General features: G+C 38.4%; 2 protein-coding genes across 2 annotated transcripts; both read left to right on the top strand.

The window, feature by feature from the left end:
* The first annotated feature begins 13,010 nt into the window (after nt 1–13,010).
* On the top strand, nt 13,011–18,815 carry LOC115390419 (leukotriene B4 receptor 1-like). The gene is made up of 2 exons (XM_030094285.1): nt 13,011–13,608; nt 18,361–18,815. Exons 1-2 carry the CDS (start codon nt 13,011–13,013, stop codon nt 18,813–18,815), a joined length of 1,053 nt encoding a protein of 350 aa, XP_029950145.1.
* A 2,000-nt stretch (nt 18,816–20,815) lies between these two features.
* LOC115388007 (leukotriene B4 receptor 1) lies at nt 20,816–22,449 on the top strand. Its single transcript, XM_030090931.1, has one exon. The coding sequence runs from the start codon at nt 20,842–20,844 to the stop codon at nt 21,925–21,927; it is 1,086 nt and encodes a 361-aa protein (XP_029946791.1). The 5' UTR covers nt 20,816–20,841; the 3' UTR covers nt 21,928–22,449.
* The last annotated feature ends 350 nt before the right edge of the window (nt 22,450–22,799 follow it).

Raw genomic sequence — 22,799 nt, 5'->3', positions numbered from 1 at the left:
TTTAAGGACATGGGTGCTATGTTCTAGCTTTTTAAAATCTTTTAAACTTTTTGAAATATTTCAACTTTTGTGCAACTTTTTGCCCCATGTTAACGGATGGAGATTTTTTCAAACTTTGGAACCTTATAACTTCTTCAAATCTTAACCGATTTTAACCATTCAACTTTTAAACTATTCAACTTTTTCAACCCTTTCTTAAACCTTTTTAAACTTTTTAAACTTTTTTAAACTTTTTGAAATATTTCAACTTTTTAAAATTATTTTAACATTGAAGTGGATGGAAAACCCCTTCAACTGACCTTTCAACTCCTTCAACTTTGAACCCTTAAAACTTTGTCATACTTTCACATTGAAAAGTCATTTAACTTTTAAAACGTAGGCATTTTTGTCCTCTATTCAGGTATGTTATATCATTGCAAGATCTTTCACCAAATTTAAACTGTGAGCCTTCAAGTACAGAGAGAATTTCAGCCGTTTTTGGAGTTTACAATGGGTGTGTATTGGAAAAGCTAGAGTGGGAGAAAGGAATTTAGAGTGCGGGAGGCTCTGAATTTTAACCAAAAAAAAAATACTTTTCTCGTCCGTACGGCCACATTTCTGACTGAATCTGCACAAATTATAGCTGAAAACGTAGGAATTTTTCTTGTGACCTGTAAAATTGAGTCACTTTGTCTCTACCTCAAACGGTTCTCTCTCCAGAGGCATTTGTTTGAGGAGAGTACAGATTTTTCTCCCATCCGCTCCAATGCATTTTCGAGACGCCTGAATCCAAAACTTCTCTCATGTTCGCACAATCGCCGTGGCTGAATGGATGATCCTACAGACATGATTCCTGCACCATTACATTCATGAAAGGCTTCTGAATATGACTGTGTGAAAATCTTTTTCAATTTCACATCCTGGTCCCCGAGAAATGCCATTTCTTCAACCATGCGCACTCAATTAAAAAGTGCTGATTCACTGTCATGGCTGCTGTGCAGCTGGTCTCCATAGCAACAGACACACCTGTTGTGCTGACTGCTGCTTGATTAGACTGGATTTTTCCATTAAGACTGGAGCTCTATTGATCCTCTGTTACTCTGACACTGACTCCACTGCTCCTTCTACCTTTTTCAACCTTTTTCAACTTTTTTCAGCCCTTTTCAACCTTTTGCAGTGTTTTCAACCTTTTTCAACTTTTTTCAACCCTTTTCAACTTTTTGCAGTGTTTTCAAATGTTTCAACCTTTTCAACTTTTTTTTAACCTTTTTCAACTTTTTGCAGTTTTCAAGCTTTTTCAACTTTTTTTAAACGTTTTTGACTTTTTGCAGTGTTTTCAGCCTTTTTCAACATTTTTCAACTTTTTGCAGTGTTTTCAACCTTTTTCAACCATTTTCAACTTTTTGCAGTGTTTTCAACCTTTTTCAACATTTTTCAACGTTTTGCAGTGTTTTCAACCTTTTTCAACATTTTTCAACTTTTTTCAACCTTTTTCAAATTTTTGCAGTGTTTTCAACATTTCTCAACCTTTTTCAACTTTTTGCAGTGTTTTCAACCTTTTTCAACATTTTTCAACTTTTTGCAGTGTTTTCAACCTTTTTCAACATTTTTCAACTTTTTGCAGTGTTTTCAACCTTTTTCAACATTTTTCAACTTTTTGCAGTGTTTTCAACCTTTTTAAACATTTTTCATCTGTTTGCAGTGTTTTCAACCTTTTTCAAACTTTTTCAACGTTTTTCAACCCTTTTCAACTTTTTTTAAACCTTTTTCAACTTTTTGCAGTGTTTTCAAACTTTTTCAAACTTTTTCAACTTTTTTTAAACTTTTTCAACTTTTTGCAGTGTTTTCAACCTTTTTCAACATTTTTCAACTTTTTGCAGTGTTTTCAACATTTTTCAACTTTTTGCAGTGTTTTCAACCTTTTTCAACTTTTTGCAGTGTTTTCAAACTTTTTCAACTTTTTGCAGTGTTTTTCTACCTTTTTCAAACTTTTTCAACTTCATTTCAGGGTTTTTCACCTTTTCTTATTCAGTTTTTCTGCATTACAGTTGAACATTTTCAGCTCAGCATTCACACTTGCAGTTTCTTCAGGAACTGCAAATTTTTTTCTAGTATTATTCTGTATTCTTCCCCTGTTTTTTGACGCTTAACTCCTCCTACAGTTTTTGTCCGATTTGAACCATTCAAGTATCAAAATGTTCAGCTTTTTAAGGACATGGGTGCTATGTTCTAGCTTTTTAAAACCTTTTAAACTTTTTAAAATATTTCAACTTTTGTGCAACTTTTTGCCCCATGTTAACGGATGGAGAAATTTTTAAACTTTATAACCCTTTAACTCCTTCAAATCTTAACCGATTTTAACCATTCAACTTTTAAACTATTCAACTTTTTAAACTCTTTCTTAAACCTTTTTAAACTTTTTAAATTTTTTTCAACTTTTTGAAATATTTCAACTTTTTAAAATTATTTTTAACATTGAAGTGGATGGAAAACCCCTTCAACTGACCTTTCAACTCCTTCAACTTTGAACCCTTAAAACTTTGTCATACTTTGACGCAGAGATGTCATTTAACATTTAAAACGTATGCATTTTTGTCCTCTATTTAGGTATGTAATATCATTGCAAGATCTTGTACCAAATTTAAACTGTGAGCCTTCAAGTACGGAGAGAATATCAGCCGTTTTTGGAGTTTACAATGGGTGTGTATTGGAAAAGCTAGAGTGGGAGAAAGGAATTTAGAGTGCGGGAGTCTCTGAATTTTAACCAAAAAAAAAATTCTTTTCTCGTCCGTACAGCCACATTTCTGGCTCAATCTGCACAATAACCCCTCAAAACGTAGGAATTTTTCTTGTGACCCGTACAATTGAGTCACTTTGTCTCTATCTCAAACGGTTCTCTCTCCAGAGGCATTTGTTTGAGGAGAGTGCAGAATTTTCTCCCATCCGCTCCAATGCATTTTGGAGACACCTGAATCCAAAACTTCACTCATGTTCGCACAATCGCCGTGGCTGAATGGAAGATCCTACAGACATGATTCCTGCACCATTAAATTCATGAAAGGCTTCTGAATCTGACTGTGTGAAAATCTTTTTCAATTTCACCTCTGGGTTCTCCAGGCATGACATTTTCTCAACCATGCGCACTCCATTAAAAAGTGCTGATTCACTGTCATGGCTGCTGTGCAGCTGGTCTCCATAGCAACGGACACACCTGTTGTGCTGCTGCTGCTTGATTAGTCTGGATTTTCCCATTAAGACTGGAGCTCTATTGATCCTCTGTTACTCTGACACTGACTCCACTGCTCCTTCTACCTCTATCAACTTTTTTATGTTTTTGCAGTGTTTTCAACCTTTTTTAACCTATTTCAACTTTTTGCAGTGTTTTGAACCTTTTTCAAACTTTTTCAACTTTTTGCAGTGTTTTTAACCTTTTTCAAACTTTTTCAGCTTTTTGCAGTGTTTTCAACCTTTTTCAACTTTTTTCGACCCTTTTCAACTTTTTGCAGTGTTTTCAAACTTTTTCAAAATTTTTCAACCTTTTTCACCTTTTTTCAACCCTTTTCAACTTTTTACAGTGTTTTCAACATTTTTCAAAATTTTTCAACCTTTTTCACCTTTTTTCTACTTTTTGCAGTGTTTTCAACCTTTTTCAACATTTTCAAATTTTTTTCAGTGTTTTCATTCTTTTTTAAAACTTTTTCAACTTTTTGCAGTGTTTTCAACCTTTTTCAACATTTTTCAACTTTTTGCAGTGTTTTTAACCTTTTTCAAACTTTTTCAACTTTTTGCAGTGTTTTCAACCTTTTTCAACTTTTTTCGACCCTTTTCAACTTTTTACAGTGTTTGCAACCTTTTTCAACCTTTTTCAACTTTTTTAACCCTTTTCAACTTTTTGCAGTGTTTTCAACCTTTTTCAAACTTTTTCAACTGTTTGCAGTGTTTTCAAACTTTTTCAAACTTTTTCAACTGTTTGCAGTATTTTCAAACTTTTTCAACCTTTAACTTTTTGCAGTGTTTTCAACCTTTTTCAAGTTTTTGCAGTGTTTTTCTACCTTTTTCAACCACTTTCAACTTTATTTCAGGGGTTTTCACCTTTTCTTATTCAGTTTTTCTGCATTACAGTTTAACATTTTCAGCTCAGCATTCACACTTGCAGTTTCTTCAGGAACTGCAAATTTTTTCTAGTTGTGTGAATGCTGAAGGCATTCACACTATTACATTCCTTTTCTTTATTATTCTTCTTATTATTATTATTCTGACTTCTTCCGCCGTTTTTTAACGCTTAACTACTCCTCCAAATTTGGTCCGATTTGAACCATTCATATATCAAATTGTGCAGCTTTTTAAGGACATGGGTGCTATGTTCTAACTTTTTGATATCTCTTAAACTTTTTGAAATATTTCAACTTTTGTGCAACTTTTTGCCCCATGTTAACGGATGGAGATTTTTTCAAATTTTGGAACCTTATAACTTTTTCAAATCTTAACCGATTTTAACCATTCAACTTTTAAACTATTCAACTTTTTAAACCCTTTCTTCAACCTTTTTCAACTTTTTCAACTTTGTTCAACTTTTTGAAATATTTCAACTTTTTAAAATTATTTTTAACATTGAAGTGGATGGGAAAACCCTTCAACTGACCTTTCAACTCCTTCAACTTTGAACCCTTACTACTTTGTCATACTTTCACATAGACAAGTCATTTTACTTTTAAAACGTAGGCATTTTTGTCCTCTATTCAGGTATGTAGTATCATCTCAAGATCTTTTACCAAATTTAAACTGTGAGGCTTCAAGTATGGAGGGAATTTTAGCCGTTTCTGAAGTTTATAATGGGTGTGTATTGGAAAAGCTAGAGTGGGAGAATCAAATTTAGAGTGCGGGAGGCTCTGAATTTTAACCAAAAAAAAAATTCTTTTCTCGTCCGTATGGCCACATTTCTGGCTCAATCTGCACAATAACCCCTCTAAACGTAGGAATTTCTCTTGTGACCCGTACAATTGAGTCACTTTGTCTCTATCTCAAACGGTTCTCTCTCCAGAGGCATTTGTTTGAGGAGAGTGCAGAATTTTCTCCCATCCGCTCCAATGCATTTTCGAGACGCCTGAATCCAAAACTTCACTCGTGTTCGCACAATTGGTATGGCTGAATGGATGATCCTACAGACATGATTCCTGCACCATTAAATTCATGAAAGGCTTCTGAATCTGACTGTGTGAAAATCTTTTTCAATTTCACATCTTGGTCCCCGAGAAATGCCATTTCTTCAACCATGCGCACTCCATTAAAAAGTGCTGATTCACTGTCATGGCTGCTGTGCAGCTGGTCTCCATTGCAACAGACACACCTGTTGTGCTGCTGCTGCTTGATTAGTCTGGATTTTTCCTTTAAGACTGGAGCTCTATTGATCCTCTGTTACTCTGACACTGACTCCACTGCTCCTTCTACCTCTATCAACTGTTTTAAGTTTTTGCAGTGTTTTCAACCTTTTTCAAACTTATTCAACTTTTTGCAGTGTTTTCAACCTTTTTCAACTTTTTTCAACCCTTTTCAACTTTTTGCAGTGTTTTTAACCTTTTTCAAACTTTTTCAGCTTTTTGCAGTGTTTTCAACCTTTTTCAACTTTTTTCGACCCTTTTCAAGTTTTTAGAGTGTTTTCAACCTTTTTCAACCTTTTTCAACTTTTTTTAACCCTTTTCAACTTTTTACAGTGTTTTCAACATTTTTCAAAATTTTTCAACATTTTTCAAAATATTTCAACCTTTTTCACCTTTTTTCAACCTTTTCAACTTTTTACAGTGTTTTCAACCTTTTTCAAAATTTTTCAACCTTTTTCACCTTTTTTAAACCTTTTTCAACTTTTTGCAGTGTTTTCAACCTTTTTCAACATTTTCAAATTTTTTTTGCAGTGTTTTCATTCGTTTTTAAACTTTTTCAACTTTTTGCAGTGTTTTCAACCTTTTTCAACATTTTTCAACTTTTTGCAGTGTTTTCATACTTTTTTAACCTTTTTCAACTTTTTGCAGTGTTTTGAACCTTTTTCAATATTTCTCAACTTTTTGCAGCGTTTTCAACCTTTTTCAGACTTTTTCAACTTTATGCAGTGTTTTCAAACTTTTTGAAACTTTTTCAACTTTTTTCAACCTTTTTCAACTTTTTGCAGTGTTTTCAATCATTTTCAAACTTTTTCAAACTTTTTCAACTTTTTTCAAACCTTTTCAACTTTTTGCATGGTTTCAACCTTTTTTACCCTTTTCAACTTTTTGCAATGTTTTCAACCTTTTTCAAACCTTTTCAACCTTTTTCAACTTTTTTCAACCCTTTTCAACTTTTTGCAGCGTTTTCAAACTTTTTTAACTTTTTACAGTGTTTTCAAACTTTTTCAACTTTTTTCAACTTTTTTCAAATTTTCGCAGTATTTTCAACGCTTTTCAACTTTTTGCAGCGTTTTCAAACTTTTTCAACCATTTTTAACTTTATTTCAGTGTTTTTCAACTTTGCTTATTGAGCTTTTTCTGCATTACAGTTTAACATTTTCAACTCAGCATTCACACTTGCAGTTTCTTCAGGAACTGCAAATTTTTTCTAGTTATTATTCTGACTTCTTCCGCCGTTTTTTAACGCTTAACTACTCCTCCAAATTTGGTCCGATTTGAACCATTCATATATCAAATTGTGCAGCTTTTTAAGGACATGGGTGCTATGTTCTAACTTTTTGATATCTCTTAAACTTTTTGAAATATTTCAACTTTTGTGCAACTTTTTGCCCCATGTTAACGGATGGAGATTTTTTCAAATTTTGGAACCTTATAACTTTTTCAAATCTTAACCGATTTTAACCATTCAACTTTTAAACTATTCAACTTTTTAAACCCTTTCTTCAACCTTTTTCAACTTTTTCAACTTTGTTCAACTTTTTGAAATATTTCAACTTTTTAAAATTATTTTTAACATTGAAGTGGATGGGAAAACCCTTCAACTGACCTTTCAACTCCTTCAACTTTGAACCCTTACTACTTTGTCATACTTTCACATAGACAAGTCATTTTACTTTTAAAACGTAGGCATTTTTGTCCTCTATTCAGGTATGTAGTATCATCTCAAGATCTTTTACCAAATTTAAACTGTGAGGCTTCAAGTATGGAGGGAATTTTAGCCGTTTCTGAAGTTTATAATGGGTGTGTATTGGAAAAGCTAGAGTGGGAGAATCAAATTTAGAGTGCGGGAGGCTCTGAATTTTAACCAAAAAAAAAATTCTTTTCTCGTCCGTATGGCCACATTTCTGGCTCAATCTGCACAATAACCCCTCTAAACGTAGGAATTTCTCTTGTGACCCGTACAATTGAGTCACTTTGTCTCTATCTCAAACGGTTCTCTCTCCAGAGGCATTTGTTTGAGGAGAGTGCAGAATTTTCTCCCATCCGCTCCAATGCATTTTCGAGACGCCTGAATCCAAAACTTCACTCGTGTTCGCACAATTGGTATGGCTGAATGGATGATCCTACAGACATGATTCCTGCACCATTAAATTCATGAAAGGCTTCTGAATCTGACTGTGTGAAAATCTTTTTCAATTTCACATCTTGGTCCCCGAGAAATGCCATTTCTTCAACCATGCGCACTCCATTAAAAAGTGCTGATTCACTGTCATGGCTGCTGTGCAGCTGGTCTCCATTGCAACAGACACACCTGTTGTGCTGCTGCTGCTTGATTAGTCTGGATTTTTCCTTTAAGACTGGAGCTCTATTGATCCTCTGTTACTCTGACACTGACTCCACTGCTCCTTCTACCTCTATCAACTGTTTTAAGTTTTTGCAGTGTTTTCAACCTTTTTCAAACTTATTCAACTTTTTGCAGTGTTTTCAACCTTTTTCAACTTTTTTCAACCCTTTTCAACTTTTTGCAGTGTTTTTAACCTTTTTCAAACTTTTTCAGCTTTTTGCAGTGTTTTCAACCTTTTTCAACTTTTTTCGACCCTTTTCAAGTTTTTAGAGTGTTTTCAACCTTTTTCAACCTTTTTCAACTTTTTTTAACCCTTTTCAACTTTTTACAGTGTTTTCAACATTTTTCAAAATTTTTCAACATTTTTCAAAATATTTCAACCTTTTTCACCTTTTTTCAACCTTTTCAACTTTTTACAGTGTTTTCAACCTTTTTCAAAATTTTTCAACCTTTTTCACCTTTTTTAAACCTTTTTCAACTTTTTGCAGTGTTTTCAACCTTTTTCAACATTTTCAAATTTTTTTTGCAGTGTTTTCATTCGTTTTTAAACTTTTTCAACTTTTTGCAGTGTTTTCAACCTTTTTCAACATTTTTCAACTTTTTGCAGTGTTTTCATACTTTTTTAACCTTTTTCAACTTTTTGCAGTGTTTTGAACCTTTTTCAATATTTCTCAACTTTTTGCAGCGTTTTCAACCTTTTTCAGACTTTTTCAACTTTATGCAGTGTTTTCAAACTTTTTGAAACTTTTTCAACTTTTTTCAACCTTTTTCAACTTTTTGCAGTGTTTTCAATCATTTTCAAACTTTTTCAAACTTTTTCAACTTTTTTCAAACCTTTTCAACTTTTTGCATGGTTTTCAACCTTTTTTACCCTTTTCAACTTTTTGCAATGTTTTCAACCTTTTTCAAACCTTTTCAACCTTTTTCAACTTTTTTCAACCCTTTTCAACTTTTTGCAGCGTTTTCAAACTTTTTTAACTTTTTACAGTGTTTTCAAACTTTTTCAACTTTTTTCAACTTTTTTCAAATTTTCGCAGTATTTTCAACGCTTTTCAACTTTTTGCAGCGTTTTCAAACTTTTTCAACCATTTTTAACTTTATTTCAGTGTTTTTCAACTTTGCTTATTGAGCTTTTTCTGCATTACAGTTTAACATTTTCAACTCAGCATTCACACTTGCAGTTTCTTCAGGAACTGCAAATTTTTTCTAGTTATTATTCTGACTTCTTCCGCCGTTTTTTAACGCTTAACTACTCCTCCAAATTTGGTCCGATTTGAACCATTCATATATCAAATTGTGCAGCTTTTTAAGGACATGGGTGCTATGTTCTAACTTTTTGATATCTCTTAAACTTTTTGAAATATTTCAACTTTTGTGCAACTTTTTGCCCCATGTTAACGGATGGAGATTTTTTCAAATTTTGGAACCTTATAACTTTTTCAAATCTTAACCGATTTTAACCATTCAACTTTTAAACTATTCAACTTTTTAAACCCTTTCTTCAACCTTTTTCAACTTTTTCAACTTTGTTCAACTTTTTGAAATATTTCAACTTTTTAAAATTATTTTTAACATTGAAGTGGATGGGAAAACCCTTCAACTGACCTTTCAACTCCTTCAACTTTGAACCCTTACTACTTTGTCATACTTTCACATAGACAAGTCATTTTACTTTTAAAACGTAGGCATTTTTGTCCTCTATTCAGGTATGTAGTATCATCTCAAGATCTTTTACCAAATTTAAACTGTGAGGCTTCAAGTATGGAGGGAATTTTAGCCGTTTCTGAAGTTTATAATGGGTGTGTATTGGAAAAGCTAGAGTGGGAGAATCAAATTTAGAGTGCGGGAGGCTCTGAATTTTAACCAAAAAAAAAATTCTTTTCTCGTCCGTATGGCCACATTTCTGGCTCAATCTGCACAATAACCCCTCTAAACGTAGGAATTTCTCTTGTGACCCGTACAATTGAGTCACTTTGTCTCTATCTCAAACGGTTCTCTCTCCAGAGGCATTTGTTTGAGGAGAGTGCAGAATTTTCTCCCATCCGCTCCAATGCATTTTCGAGACGCCTGAATCCAAAACTTCACTCGTGTTCGCACAATTGGTATGGCTGAATGGATGATCCTACAGACATGATTCCTGCACCATTAAATTCATGAAAGGCTTCTGAATCTGACTGTGTGAAAATCTTTTTCAATTTCACATCTTGGTCCCCGAGAAATGCCATTTCTTCAACCATGCGCACTCCATTAAAAAGTGCTGATTCACTGTCATGGCTGCTGTGCAGCTGGTCTCCATTGCAACAGACACACCTGTTGTGCTGCTGCTGCTTGATTAGTCTGGATTTTTCCTTTAAGACTGGAGCTCTATTGATCCTCTGTTACTCTGACACTGACTCCACTGCTCCTTCTACCTCTATCAACTGTTTTAAGTTTTTGCAGTGTTTTCAACCTTTTTCAAACTTATTCAACTTTTTGCAGTGTTTTCAACCTTTTTCAACTTTTTTCAACCCTTTTCAACTTTTTGCAGTGTTTTTAACCTTTTTCAAACTTTTTCAGCTTTTTGCAGTGTTTTCAACCTTTTTCAACTTTTTTCGACCCTTTTCAAGTTTTTAGAGTGTTTTCAACCTTTTTCAACCTTTTTCAACTTTTTTTAACCCTTTTCAACTTTTTACAGTGTTTTCAACATTTTTCAAAATTTTTCAACATTTTTCAAAATATTTCAACCTTTTTCACCTTTTTTCAACCTTTTCAACTTTTTACAGTGTTTTCAACCTTTTTCAAAATTTTTCAACCTTTTTCACCTTTTTTAAACCTTTTTCAACTTTTTGCAGTGTTTTCAACCTTTTTCAACATTTTCAAATTTTTTTTGCAGTGTTTTCATTCGTTTTTAAACTTTTTCAACTTTTTGCAGTGTTTTCAACCTTTTTCAACATTTTTCAACTTTTTGCAGTGTTTTCATACTTTTTTAACCTTTTTCAACTTTTTGCAGTGTTTTGAACCTTTTTCAATATTTCTCAACTTTTTGCAGCGTTTTCAACCTTTTTCAGACTTTTTCAACTTTATGCAGTGTTTTCAAACTTTTTGAAACTTTTTCAACTTTTTTCAACCTTTTTCAACTTTTTGCAGTGTTTTCAATCATTTTCAAACTTTTTCAAACTTTTTCAACTTTTTTCAAACCTTTTCAACTTTTGCATGGTTTTCAACCTTTTTTACCCTTTTCAACTTTTTGCAATGTTTTCAACCTTTTTCAAACCTTTTCAACCTTTTTCAACTTTTTTCAACCCTTTTCAACTTTTTGCAGCGTTTTCAAACTTTTTTAACTTTTTACAGTGTTTTCAAACTTTTTCAACTTTTTTCAACTTTTTTCAAATTTTCGCAGTATTTTCAACGCTTTTCAACTTTTTGCAGCGTTTTCAAACTTTTTCAACCATTTTTAACTTTATTTCAGTGTTTTTCAACTTTGCTTATTGAGCTTTTTCTGCATTACAGTTTAACATTTTCAACTCAGCATTCACACTTGCAGTTTCTTCAGGAACTGCAAATTTTTTCTAGTTCAGAGTTGATGTACCAGCACTTTTTCAATGGTGAATTGATCAGCATTGTTTGAATGTTGAAATAACATTATTTTTTAAACTGATATTCTTCAGCAATTTTTTTTAAATTCATGACTTTAAAAATAATGATTAGACATAAATCTACAAAAATGTTGAATTCACAGTTAATGACACAACTTCAACCATTTGGTGTTCAATTTCAATTTTCAATTCAGCTTTATTTATATAGCGCCATTTACATAGTCATTTTTAGACACTTTCAACATGGTTTTGATGTTGAATTAATGTTTTTTTTTCATAAACCGACCTTATTTCAACATCATTTAAACTGTTAATGTCAGTCCAATACCCGCTTATGGATGACAGGATTTGATTCTAATCAGTGCTCCACAAATCTGTGTTGTCAGTATCCTGCCTCACAGGCATGTTTGAACATGACTTGGATTCAATCATATCAGCTGCTAACTATGTATTTCATAGTCTGATTGCAGAAGCAACTTCCAGTAAACGCAATTCATGCCAAAAGTAAACCATGGAGGAATTTGGGAAAAGAAAGGCTAATGGGAGGAGGAGCAAAGAGAAAAAGAGGAGGTGGCATTAGGTATTTATCTCTTTCTCTTTGGAGCAGGCATGTGAGACTCAGGACAACAGCTGCACAGCAGACTGCGGGTGTAACCAGATTTTTACATCTGCAGCAATGACTGTCTTGCCTACAAGGTATTGCTATTCTTCTTTGCTCTCCCCTTATTTTACACTTGTAAAGGACAACTAGGTTAAGCCAGGGTTTTGTGATTTTAGACTTTCTTGGAATGACATTATGCGCATGTGGCATATGAGAAACAAAAACCTTAAAACTTAGACATAGAGCAAGGACCAGGTTTATCAAAAGTGCAAGCTTTAATCCAAATACAATTAGTTTGGGTTGTGGTATATTTAAACTGTAGATCAATGAAAATATCTGGATCTAAAAAGGAAGGACACTTAAGAACGAGGATGTGGATGTATCTGGAGTTTGACTGTTTTTCCTATGTATGTTTGGCTTTCCAAATTAGATTTACACATATCAAAGGAAATGAAGTGGACACTTTTTAGAAATGGAACAGGAACTATTATGATGATGGTAAAAATGTCATTCTCACTATCAGTGGGCCAATTTTTTTTTTTTTTAAGAATCCTTGTAAATTGAACTTGTTGAATCCAAGGAAACCCTTTGTGTTAATTTTTAAGATTTCTGCTTTAGTATGTATGCGAGACTGGATGTGTTTGGCTGCATTCAGTTTCACTATAATTGTTTGGTGAATAGAAACTGGGAGACAAGTCCTCAGAGTTTCTTCGAGGCAACATCAGGTGTTCCAGGGAAGAAAGGCTTCGAAACGTTATTTTTATTACTCAATATGCCAGTTAAGTTATTGGCAAAGTATTTGATTCCAAACTCTTTAAATTAATAATTATCTTGGATAATCAGTCATTTTTACTGATAACCAAACTGACGGAGTTCACATCACAACATCATGAGCAGGAAGTTTTAAATAAAGAAAGCACACTCTATTGAGTACCACAGGCTTAACAGCAGATGTCAGTAGATTGTTTACTTTCTCGAAAGTGGCCCTTCCTGACGATCTGAGATGACTGGTGATGACTGGTGACGTTAGAAACCTCATCCCTGCCTCGTTCATCTATAGAGGGAAGTGAAGCCTTGCTCATGCAGCACTCTGTTTTCTGTGCAGACACCACGACGAGCCAGCCGCCTCCAGCATGAACCACTCAGCAGAGCCGTCTCCTGTGGAAGCTCCCGAGGAGTTTGACGGCTGGATGGGCCTCGTTTGTCTGGTCCTGGCTCTGTCTTTCACGGTCGGAGCCCCGGGGAACCTGCTGGTGATCTGGACCATCCTGAGACACGTCAAGCAGAACGCCCACGTTGTGGTGCTCATCCTCCACCTGGCTGCGGCAGACCTGCTGGTCCTCGTCACCCTGCCTCTGTGGATCTACTCTCTGATGGACACGTGGGTGTTTGGAGCGGCTTTCTGCAAGGCCTTGGTGTACATTATCAACGAGTGTATGTTCAGTAGCATCTTCTTCATCACCCTCATGAGCGTGGAACAGTTTCTCGCCATCTGTCATCCCTTTGTTATGTTGCGCTGGAAGAACAGCAGGACTCTGAACTGGTGTCTGGTGGTTTTGTGGCTCGATGCTTTACTTTCAGGGGTGCCCGTCTTGCTCACCCAGACTTTGGATGGATTTGATGGAACAGAGCAGTGTTTGTACAGTGAGTTTACCTCTATGACTCATGAAATAATACAGTTCTGCCTGCAGACCTCGGTGGGCTTTGTAATTACCTCCGCCAGGAGGTTATGTAATCATGTCGGTTTGTTGGTTGGTTTGTTGGTTTGTTGGTTGGTTGGTTGGTTGGTTGGTTGGCTGGTTGGTTGGTTGGTTTGTTAGCAAGCATTGAGCGACTGCAGAGGTTGGCAAGGGGGGCGGTGGTGCGCAGTAGTGCGGGGAGGGGGAGGGGGTGCAGACTGATGCCAACACATACTGCTTCAAAATTAATTGTATTTCATAATTAATGCAGACCCACACGTAACTGACTGGGTTGTGTGAAAAAAAATGTACGTAAATTTGTTTACGTCACGTGACTATGGACTCCGGTTGATTTATGGTCATTTTAATTGGGTAATGCATTTGGGATATCAGTGTGATCTAACATACATACAGGGCCAGTCCGTCCTGTAGGCGAAACAATTCCCTTCCTGGGGCACCACGTACTAGGGGGGGCACCGTGGTCGTACAAGGGGCGCCCCGACGGTCCGTGTGAGTCCCGCTCTGCGCCGTTGTGACGGTTCGAGTGAGCAGCGCACTTCTTGGCATCGCTCGGAATCGCTTGGAATTATTTGCTCAACAATTCTCAGCACGGGCTGCTCGTGTCGGGCTCGCCTTGGGCGCCAGAGATGCCCGGACCGGCCCTGCATACATATTGCATCTTAATTGTAAATTCAGGGGCAATTCTGAAATATTTTGGGGCTGGAGCAGCCACTGACCAAGATGAGCAGTCAGACACTTGCACAGCAGCCACAGACATGGTCCTTGAGTCTGGTGAAGAGCCATCTACCTCCTCAGCCACATGTTCTTTGCAGGACTCCTCAGGTGTATGCTCTATTTTATTTATTGATCTTTTTTCTTTGTTCTTGTTACGTTTTTGTATTTAAGATTACATATAGAGTTGCCTTTTTTACTTTGTTCAGATATTATTCAAGCATTCTCAATTTATATAATTTATATACTGTATTATATTTATTGATCTCGTTTATCCTTTGTTTTTATATTTATTATATTTAATAAATTAATTCAAAATAATATAATGTATTGCTATATATTGTTTTGGTGCCGGGGTTTGGCGGTAAGTTTTTGTTGGACGTGGGGTGGGGGGTGGGGGGGTGTGGGGGGGGGGGGGGGGGGGGGGGGGGGTTGGACGGTTCTCGCTCAGGGCACAAGCCAGAACCGCCTCTGAGCGAGACAGAGCAGATCGCACCACACAGGAAGTCGGGAACGGAAAATACGAGAGAATCCGGACAATTTTCAAATTAAAATGAAGTAAAATAACATTAATTATGTTGCTTTTCGGTTTTCCTTTTCAGATAAACACACACACACACACACACAAACACACACACACACACAGGGAGAGAGGGCGACAGGGCGACAGACAGAGGCACTGCACGCTGCAGCGCTCCGCTCTGATCACTCCCCCGATCACAATGTTGTGTGATTATATATCAATCAATCAATCAATCAGATTTTATTTATATAGAACTTTTCATATTAATAAAAACAACGCAAAGTGCTGAACATTAAAAACAGTCATAAAAACAAAAAGAACAAAAACCGCGCCATCAAACAGTATGCACCACACACACACTCACACTCACACTCACTGCCAAATTCACTGCCATCCATGACTTGATGTCTGAAATACAGTTAAAAAGGGTTTCTATTGGCCCTGAGTCATCAGGAGACACGGCGATGTACAGCTGAGTATCATCAGCGTAACTATGGAAACTGATGCCGTGTCTCCTGATGACGTCCCCAAGTGGAAGCATGTAGAGATTAAAAAGTATAGGACCTAAAATTGAACCTTGGGGAACCCCACACCTAATTTCATGGGTTCCTGAGGAACAAGTATCCAAACTTACATAAAAACATCGATCTGTGAGATAAGAACTGAACCAGTTAAGAACAGTACCAGAGAGGCCCACCAGGTGACTCAATCTGTTTATTAAAATGTGATGGTCTACTGTGTCGAAGGCGGCACTCAGGTCCAGTAGAACCAACACTGTGAGCTTTTTATTATCTAAATTCCACCTGATATCGTTTAAAATCTTTAAAAGGGCCGTCTCGGTACTGTGGTTCACTCTAAAACCAGACTGATGCCTTTCTAAAATGTTATTGATCATTAAAAAGTCATTGACTTGGTTAAAAACCAGTCTTTCTAAAACTTTACTTAAAAACGGTAAGTTGGATACTGGTCTGTAGTTATTAAAAACATTGGGGTCTAAATTGCTCTTCTTCAGAAGGGGGTTCACCACCGCCGTTTTAAAGGCAGTGGGGAAGACACCCGTCTGAAGAGAGCAATTCATAATGTTTAAAATCTGTTCCTCAAGGAATCCATGAAGTGATTTAAAAAGTGGTGTGGGGATGGGATCTAAAAGGCAGGTTGTTGATTTTACTTGGGAGAAAACTCGACCAAGAGTCCTCGCGTCAACCAGGTCAAAACTGTCCAGTGTTTCCTCAGGCATGGACAACGGTTCAGCTGTGTTCACTGATAAAACCTGTTGGGGTAAAAGACGAGACCTGATGTCCATGATTTTAGTTCTGAAGTGGTCTGCAAAGTCTTCACAGAGAGCGTCTGTTGGCTCCTTAAAAGCTTTATTAAAACTAGTGCCAGTTAAAATGTTGAAGGTGGAGAAGAGGAACCGGGGGTTGTCTTTATTGTCTGAAATAAGTTTAGAGAAGTGGGAAGTTCGGGCCCGTTTAACTGCATTATTGTAGATTTTGAGTTGTTGACGTAGAATCTGGTGATGTACAGTCAACTTGGATTTCCTCCACCTTCTTTCAGCACTCCTGCAGTTTCTTTTCAGTTTGATGATTTCATCGTTTTTCCTCCACGGGGGTTTGGGGTGGCCCTTGATCGTTTTAGTTAAAAGTGGAGCTGGACTTCAGTTTACTGTTAAAATCGTCAACAATAAAATCACAGGGTGCAGGTAAAATCACTGCAGGAGTGCTCTGTAAAATCTCTATAAAATCTGCAGCCACTTCAGAAGTAAGGTAGCGTCTCCTCACTGTTCTCACCGGGGCTTCCTGCTGGTTAAAACTGGTGATGTTAAAAAACACACAGTAGTGGTCAGACACAGTCAGGTCAACAACAGAGGACACACTGATGGACAGACCGTGGGTTATAACCAGGTCCAGGGTGTGTCCTCTGTTGTGAGTTGGCTGTGTGACATGCTGTTTAAAATCTAAACAGTTTAAAAGGTTTAAAAATTCTCTGGACATAGAGTCCGAGTTGTCATCAACGTGTAAGTTAAAATCACCAGTTATTAAAATTCTACTATATTTAAAATGAATTATTGTTAAAAGTTCTGAAAATTCACAAATAAAAAGACTAGAGTATTGAGGGGGTCTGTACACAGTTAAACACAGGATCGGGGGACTGCTAAAAACAAAGGCGTGGTGCTCAAAGGATGTAAAACTGTTAAAAGCTACTGCACACGCACTAAATGAGTTCTTTAAAATGGAAGCAATCCCTCCACCCCTCTTACCCTGTCTAGTTGAATATGAAAAGTTAAAACTTGGTGGGGAAGCCTCAGTGAGGATAACAGGTGCATCGGTGCCAAGCCATGTCTCAGTTAAAAGCAGACTGTCCAAGTTATTGTCTTAAATAAGATCATTAATAATAAAGGATTTGTTTAAAAGAGAGCGCACATTCAGCAGGGCCATGTTAATGGTGGTGGGCGGACTGGATGTGCGCTCTTGGTTAAGTTTCACTGTTAAAAGAGTCTTTTTGCGTTTAAGAACAGTCCAGGGGATGTGGTGTCTGCACGAGGTGATAACTGGGATGCTGTGGATGGTGTGTGGTGTGTCCGGGGGCAGTGAAAGTGTGTGAGGGGTGTGTGTGGCGTGTGGTGGATGGGGGGGGCTTGCAGGTAGTCAGTCAGTGGGGGATGTGTGGACTGTGTGCTGAATGTTACCTGCTAAAATGGAGCTGCCCAGCGTGCTCGGGTGAAGTCCGTCCTGATGATAAAAAGCTGGGCGGTTCCAGAAAAGGTTAAAATTGTCAATGAAATAAAAGTTGGAGGCTGTGCAGGAGCGCTGAAGCCAGGTGTTGAGGCTGAGCAGTCTGGAGAAGCGTTCAGCGCCCCTGGAGAAGGTCGGCAAAGGTCCAGAGATAAAAACCGACCTTCCACAGCTCTCCAACAGGTTAAAAAGGTCCTTAAAATCCTGCTTGGTGACCTCCGACTGCCGCCGGGCCGTGTCGTTAGTCCCGACGTTCACGATGACCCGGCGGACAGTGGAGGGGAGGGACTGCAGGAGCTCCAGGAGATCGTGTAGGATCGTGGGGACAGCAGCACCAGGAATACACCGCGTGATGGTATTAAAAAAGCGAATATTCCTGATGCTACTGTCCCCAACCAGGAGTGTCGTGGGGGAAAAGAGGGGACGGGGCGGGGGCGGCTGTGGGGCGACGTCGTGGGTGTCCGGGGCGGCGGTGTCAGTGCCCAGGGCTGGGGAGCGCTCCGCCGGTGCAGCGACACCGCCGGCAGCAACCTCGCTGGTCCTGGCCCTGGTTCTGGTTCTCCCCGCGGTGGTGGCTCTCGGAATGCCTCCTCACCGCCTCCCTAATCAGCCTCAGGCGGGCAGCAGAGGCCGCGGTCCAGGGCGATCGCCGCTGCTCCGGGACCGGCGGGGAGCGGCCCGGCTCCCTGGCCGCGGCGGGGACATCCTTCTCCGGGACAGCGGCCCGGTGTTTTTATATATGGTGTTTTTATGGTTGTTGGTGACTGATTTGAGCTGTGGCGGAGGTCTGCGCTCTCTGAGTGCCAAATTCTAGTTCCTTTTATTACTCTCAGTATCTGTTACTGTCGAGTGTCTGCACAGCTCAACAAAATGAGCTTCAACTCAAAACCAAAATCCATGGCTCTAATCCTGGTTGTGGTGGTTGGTTTCACACTGTGCTGGTTCCCTTACCACCTCGTAAACATCGTCGACCTGGCTTGCACCCTGGGATCAGGTGTGGAGCATCAGTATTTACCCGGGAATTTGGTCTCCTGCTCTGGTGCCCTTGTTTTCATCAGCAGCGCAGTCAACCCCATGCTGTATGCTTTTTTTTCAAGAAACCTACGAGGAGGCTTGGTGGAGTCCCCACTGGTCAGGCTGTTCCAAGACATGGCCGTTCACACAAGCAGACTGAATGAGCTGTCACTGCCTCAACAGGCGAGCCAGAGGGCAGCAGACACCCAGGAAGAGCAGGTGGCTGTCTGCCTAATAAAAACTGTGAATCCCTGAACCTGAGATGAAGGAAGCATGAACTCTGCCCTCCGCACTGTTTGAAGGCTTATCTGTTATGATAAAATGCTGATGATATTGTTTCTTTAATGTTCATTACCATAAATTTAATCCTGTTATGGAGTTGTGTTAATTGTTTTTTTTTTTTTAGTTTAGATCAAGTTTTTTTGGTGAATAATTACAATAATTTTGAATTTCCAAATTTCAGATAAGAGTCAACAAAAAAAAACCCCTCAAAATCAATGTTTTCAAAAGCAGCTACAAATTAGTAAGGTTGTCAAACTATCAAGTTAATTGAAATCAATTAATTACAGTCATATTTAGTGCTTTATGTTTTTTAATTACATTAATGTCATTTTTATTCTGTAACTTTAGTTTTTCTGGTAGAGACTTGATTTTTTATAAAATAACTTTTTATACATTCATACATACTTGTGCTTGAGTTGTTGGGGTGAGAAAAAGTGTGTTTAGGCTTGTTTAGCGTTAGCTGACAGGCTCCCTGCTGTGAGGAGCAGGGGAGCGTGGAGGAGCGGAGTATTGTTCAGAAAAGTGTTCTTAATTTTTTAATGTGTTAACTTACAGGCCTTTACATGGACCTGATGTTTTATTTTTTATTTTCTAATTATGAATGGAGGTTGCTGGGACTGCATTCAACTCTGTTAAAAACAATAAATGAATTTAAAAAGCAACTTATTTTTTGCTTGAAAATTCTTGAAAATTGTAAATTGTAGAATTGTTTTACATCAATCTTTTGATCTGAGACAATCATAATAATGAATTTACAAGAAAACACCTCAAATTGAGGGCTTCTCATTGGTGAGATTAAAACATATTAATTGGATTCATTAATTACAGATCATAATTAATAGTTTGTTGAAACATGTAGTGATATTTCACTGTCCACTACCAGAAAAGCACGGTTTTTTTGTTGTTGACGTGCAACATATTTTATTGAACACAAGCGTTTCCTCCCAGACTGAAAGTATTGTGAAAGACCAGATGTGGTCAAAACATTTCTTTCTGATGTTTACATAAGTACTTCAGTTCCCATCATACATTTATAGAAATTACTTCAGATAAACTGTTAGATATAGGATGTGTAATTTTCGAAAATCCCTCAAGAACATTAGCAGAAGTTGTTTACACATTAATTGTTATTTAAAACATTTCCACTTTGAAAAATTAAAACACACGTAAAAAGTTTGGTCGTTTTAAACGACGACAGAATTTCTAAATACAGTGGTTACAGGGGAGCTTTTTATAAATTGATGGTACATAAGAAACAAAGTCACGGATGAATAAAATAGTCACATTTGATATACAACCAGGATTTTTTCACAAGCGTCATCCTATATTTAAAAAGTATATAATTCATTATAGTTGAATTCAATTAAAGGTGCTGTAGGCAGGATTCCGCATCTCCGATTTGACTCATCTAAGATGGCGATTTGAAACCCAGCACAGCCAATCCTGTCCTGTTTTCTGTGACATCACACCCTTACACAAGTTAAGCCCCTCCCACAAGAATGTGCAACGAACGCCCCTCGACCAATCACGATAAGAGCCTCATGGGCTCTTCTGATTGGTCAAAGACACCTGGAGCTGTCGAGATTCCTTTTCAGCTCAGAACAGAGACAGATGGAAACGCTGCGCCCTCGCGTTAGTGCAGTTATGCTACACTCGTAAAGGATTATCAATGGATACTCCAACATTTAATCCAAAGAAAACACAGAAAAATTAGCATTGACTAGCAAAATCCTGCCTACAGCACCTTTAAATGTTTCAGGCAGTATGGCCAACTCTTGTTTCAATTTCTGTCAGATTTTTCTTCAAACCGTGACCTAAGGGGAAAACAGACGTGTGGAGCATGCATGAATCACCTCTCAGTCTCAAAAAAAAAAAAAACCCTGTGAGGAAACCCTTTTCCGGTGCAGTCTATCCTAAAAACGGGAAGTGAAGACTTACTTGTACAGCAATTTGTTTTTCTCTTCAAGCAGACACCACAGTCAGCACACACACTCGGAGCATGAACCGCTCAGCTGAGCTGTCTTCTTTAGAGGAAATGGCCCCTGAGGAGTTCGATGGAGGAACAGTTGTGGTTTGTGTGATCCTGGGTCTCGCCTTCCTGCTCGGAGCCCCTGGAAACCTGCTGGTGATCTGGACCATCCTGAGGCACGTCAAGCAGCGCTCCCACACCGTGATGCTCATCCTGCACCTGGCGGCCGCAGACCTGCTGGTGCTCATCACCCTGCCGCTGTGGATCTACTCCCTGGCCCGCTCCTGGGTGTTTGGAGAGCCTTGCTGCAAAGCTATGGTCTTTATGATCAACGCCTGTATGTACAGCAGCGTTTTCCTCATCACCCTCATGAGCGTGGAGCGTTTCGTGGCTGTGCGATATCCCTTCGCCTCAGCGGAGTGGAAGAGGAAAAAGGCTTTAAATAAACTCCTGCTGGCCCTGTGGACTGCGGCCTTCCTCTTCAGCATTCCCGTCATCCTCACTCAGGTTGTTGATCAGAAAGACGGTGAAGAGCACTGCCTGTACCGCCTGTATACTTCGCCCACCCAAGAACTGGTGTGTGTGCTGCTTGAGACGCTGGTGGGCTACGTGCTGCCCTTCGCCATCCTCGTGGTCTGCTACGGCTGCCTGTGCAGCAGGATTACTCAGATGACCTTCAAGTCGAAGCGCAAGTCCACCGTCCTGATCGCCAGCGTGGTGATTGCGTTCGCTATCTGCTGGACACCTCATCACATCGGCAACATCCTCTCACTCATCGTCCTGGCCACTGACAGCTCACTCAGTGACACCGCAGAAAGCCTGGAAGGCGTCAGGAGTACCATGGCCTTAATCGCCGGAGCCATGGTCTTCATCAGCAGCACCATCAACCCCATCCTCTACATGTTCGCCGCCCGCTCCTTCAGGAGCTCCCTGAGAGACACGGGCATCCAGAAGCTCTTCCGCCACATCTCCAGCACCTCCCCAGGTGAGGGCAACAGAGAGGTGTCCTTCGTCTCCAAGAGACACAGCAATCAGACCAACAGCTCTCACTGTGTGTCCGAGTCCAAAGACCAGATGAACATACTGATCAAAATGTGTGAAAACAGTCCCTCCTGACAGCGGACACTGTTTGTGCTGTTCACACCTGTGCAGATACTTTGGGGTATTTTTTTTTTCCCCAAAAAAAGAGGAAATGAAGAAAAGTGAAACTAATTTGAAGAGAAATTACTGCAATATCTGAGGTTTTTCTGTGCAATGCCTGTGCAACTTTGTAAATTTCCAATATTTTACATGCTTTTTTAAAAAAAAATGTGAATATATTTATACAAAAGTTCTATAATATCTTGTATCTCCTTCAGTATTCTTCACTTACATCATTTGGTATTTTGAGATGGAATAAAAATAAGTTTTTCCAATGTAAAGTTTATAATAAAAGTGTTTTGTTTCTTTCATTTATCAAAGCCGACAGCAAAGACTTGTTTAGATGACAATATGGAGCTTTAGAGTGTGAGAATGCTATCAGACAGAGACGATTTAGGATACTTCTCGTTTTTTAGTTTTGGCACACACACACACACACACACACACACACACACACACACACACACACACACACACACACACATTTGTCTCAAAGTTGGGTTGTCTTGAAAAGAAGACTACAATAAACTTTTGTTTCATCCTCCTTGTGTTATTGTGACAGGATAACCTTCTTGACGCTCTGACGGGATATGAGTGTGAAGTAGCACAGATTTTCAAAAATCATCCATAATCCTGTTCATAGAGCACTTATACGATCCAAAGATTACAATGCGTATAACGTTGGTGTTTACTCGTGACAGATTAGCTAAGAATCATCTCTGTGTGCCCCCCATAGACGACAGTCATGCTTTCAACTTCCTCTCAATGAAACGATTGCCAAATGAAAACTGCGTGTTTCCTTTGCTTGAGCGACAAAAGCGGAATCGGGTCTTAATGTTTGTTGGAGT

This window comes from Salarias fasciatus, chromosome 1 (assembly GCF_902148845.1).
Source record: "Salarias fasciatus chromosome 1, fSalaFa1.1, whole genome shotgun sequence".
Lineage (NCBI taxonomy): Eukaryota > Metazoa > Chordata > Actinopteri > Blenniiformes > Blenniidae > Salarias > Salarias fasciatus.
The sequence above is the reverse complement of the archived record's forward strand: the minus strand, read 5'-3'. Positions and strand labels throughout refer to the sequence as shown.

Excerpts from the sequence above, each read along its gene's own strand:
- LOC115388007 (XM_030090931.1), top strand. The coding sequence starts at position 20,842 with ATGAACCGCTCAGCTGAGCTGTCTTCTTTAGAGGAAATGGCCCCTGAG.
- LOC115390419 (XM_030094285.1), top strand. The coding sequence starts at position 13,011 with ATGAACCACTCAGCAGAGCCGTCTCCTGTGGAAGCTCCCGAGGAGTTT. Across the intron at positions 13,609-18,360 it reads TACCTCCGCCAGGAGGTTAT|TTCCTTTTATTACTCTCAGT; the intron begins GTAATCATGTCG and ends GCCAAATTCTAG.